Consider the following 1,735-nt stretch of genomic DNA (forward strand, 5'->3'; position numbering starts at 1 on the left):
CTCTCTCTCTCTCTAGTCAGTCATTTCTGGTGGTATTACGGCTGATTGATGAGACATAATTCTCAATATTGGTTTAAGACGTCTAATTTATTGTTGTCGATTCCAAATTATATGTGTAGCTTCTTCTTTTCTTTTAATCTCTGCAGCTGTAATCACTAATGTCGCCTAAATATGCCGTGAGGCCTCTTATGGTGTTGACAGTATTCGGTCAGCAGATGGCGCCATTGTCCAGACATACTGATCTGCTAGGACGTTATGAATAGAGATTCACTATGTTATCCATTGTCTTTGTATTTCCAAGTTTGTATTTAAGTTACAACACATTAAAAGGTTGTGATGTTGCATTTTCTCTCTTTTGAAGAACCACACAAGGATAGAGCAAGCAGAGGAATGAAAACATTAGTCTTGGCACGAAAATGTCTTAAATTGATTCCCATTGGAATTATTTTCTTTTGGGTTTAAAAAAAAATATGCCTACAATCGAAATGTCCATTTTATTGTTTTAATTTATTTCTTTAATTAGATTTAATCTAGTTATTTTAATGATGATAATTATTATTTTATAATGTTTCCTATGTTGTTGTTGGCTTAAATATTGCTTTGTGTGGGTTGGCTGGTTTTCACATTTTAATACTGCTGATAATAAAGCCACAAAGAATTCAAATCCACTGATTTATTATAAGCAGTGGTGCTTCGGCGCCCCCTACTGGTGACACATGGTTATCACATCACAAACACAAAGTCTTTTTACAATTACATTTAGTCTTGTGTTCCTGCATTACTTACTAACGTATTATTATCACTAACAAGACTTGCTTGTTGATTGAAAAATCAGAAATACTTGTTTTCATCGTTGTTGCTCGCCTCAGATCTTTCCAAAACCTAAAAACGCTACTGCGCCACCACAAGTTCACGTGAAGCTCTTACAAATGATATGTTGAGATTATGTATTTGTACTCACAGATCCAAAGTTCCTCTTTTTGAACTTCAGGCTCACAGCAGCAACCCCTCTTTATTATTCCGTCTTTACATGGCCGGTAGATGTATAAATCCATTTCGTACTGCGACTGAACTTTCGTTTCCTCTTAAGAGCCAGTTACATGATATACTGATCACTCTTCCATTAAATCCTATCCCATATGTGACCTTCCCGGTGGACAGATTCAGACTCCACATCATGGTAAACTGCAGTAAAGAAGTGGGATAGAAGTTTCGTCGTTTCTCCATCAGAATCCAGTACTTAAGAGGCGACAACTGCGCTGACACCGACTGGTGTCTGTAGGCTATATGAATGCGAAAGCGAAAGAAAAATTTGAATAATGAGCCATCCGGTCTGTCGGGTTTTAATGACTGTTTTACTGGGTCATCATCAAGGGTGTACCACACACACACACACATTTTTTTTTTTTTTTTTTTTTTTAAAAGATAAAAGAGCCCGAGTCAGAGCGGGAAAAGTGTCTACGTAGTCTCATGAAACGAGAACGCCCTCCAGATCCTGGATTTAGCTGTTATTGTGTTATTGTTGTCACATTTTACTGGCTTCGGTTGTTTTTATGACTGTTTTGTTTTGGCACCACTTTCTGATCAACCTCCCATATAAAGGATTCATAATAGCTTTATTAAAGATTAATAAATAATGTACTAACACAAATTTTTTCTATATTTTCAGGCCTTTAATTAAATCAGGGGGAACCCTCAAATGGCCACTGGAGTCCTCAGTCTGCATTTCAGACAT

The 1,735-nt window shown here is 36.7% G+C and overlaps 1 protein-coding gene across 1 annotated transcript in view; it reads right to left on the reverse strand.

The window, feature by feature from the left end:
- Positions 1-1,418, reverse strand: part of LOC121889001 — a 9,423-nt gene extending 8,005 nt beyond the window's left edge. The window contains exon 1 of the mRNA XM_042400682.1: positions 962-1,418. Coding sequence (XP_042256616.1) covers positions 962-1,055 — 94 coding nt within the window. The 5' untranslated portion in view covers positions 1,056-1,418. The remainder of the gene's footprint in view (positions 1-961) is intronic.
- Between the last annotated feature and the right edge of the window lie 317 nt (positions 1,419-1,735).

Source organism: Thunnus maccoyii, chromosome 22 (assembly GCF_910596095.1).
Source record: "Thunnus maccoyii chromosome 22, fThuMac1.1, whole genome shotgun sequence".
NCBI classification, from domain to species: Eukaryota; Metazoa; Chordata; class Actinopteri; order Scombriformes; family Scombridae; genus Thunnus; species Thunnus maccoyii.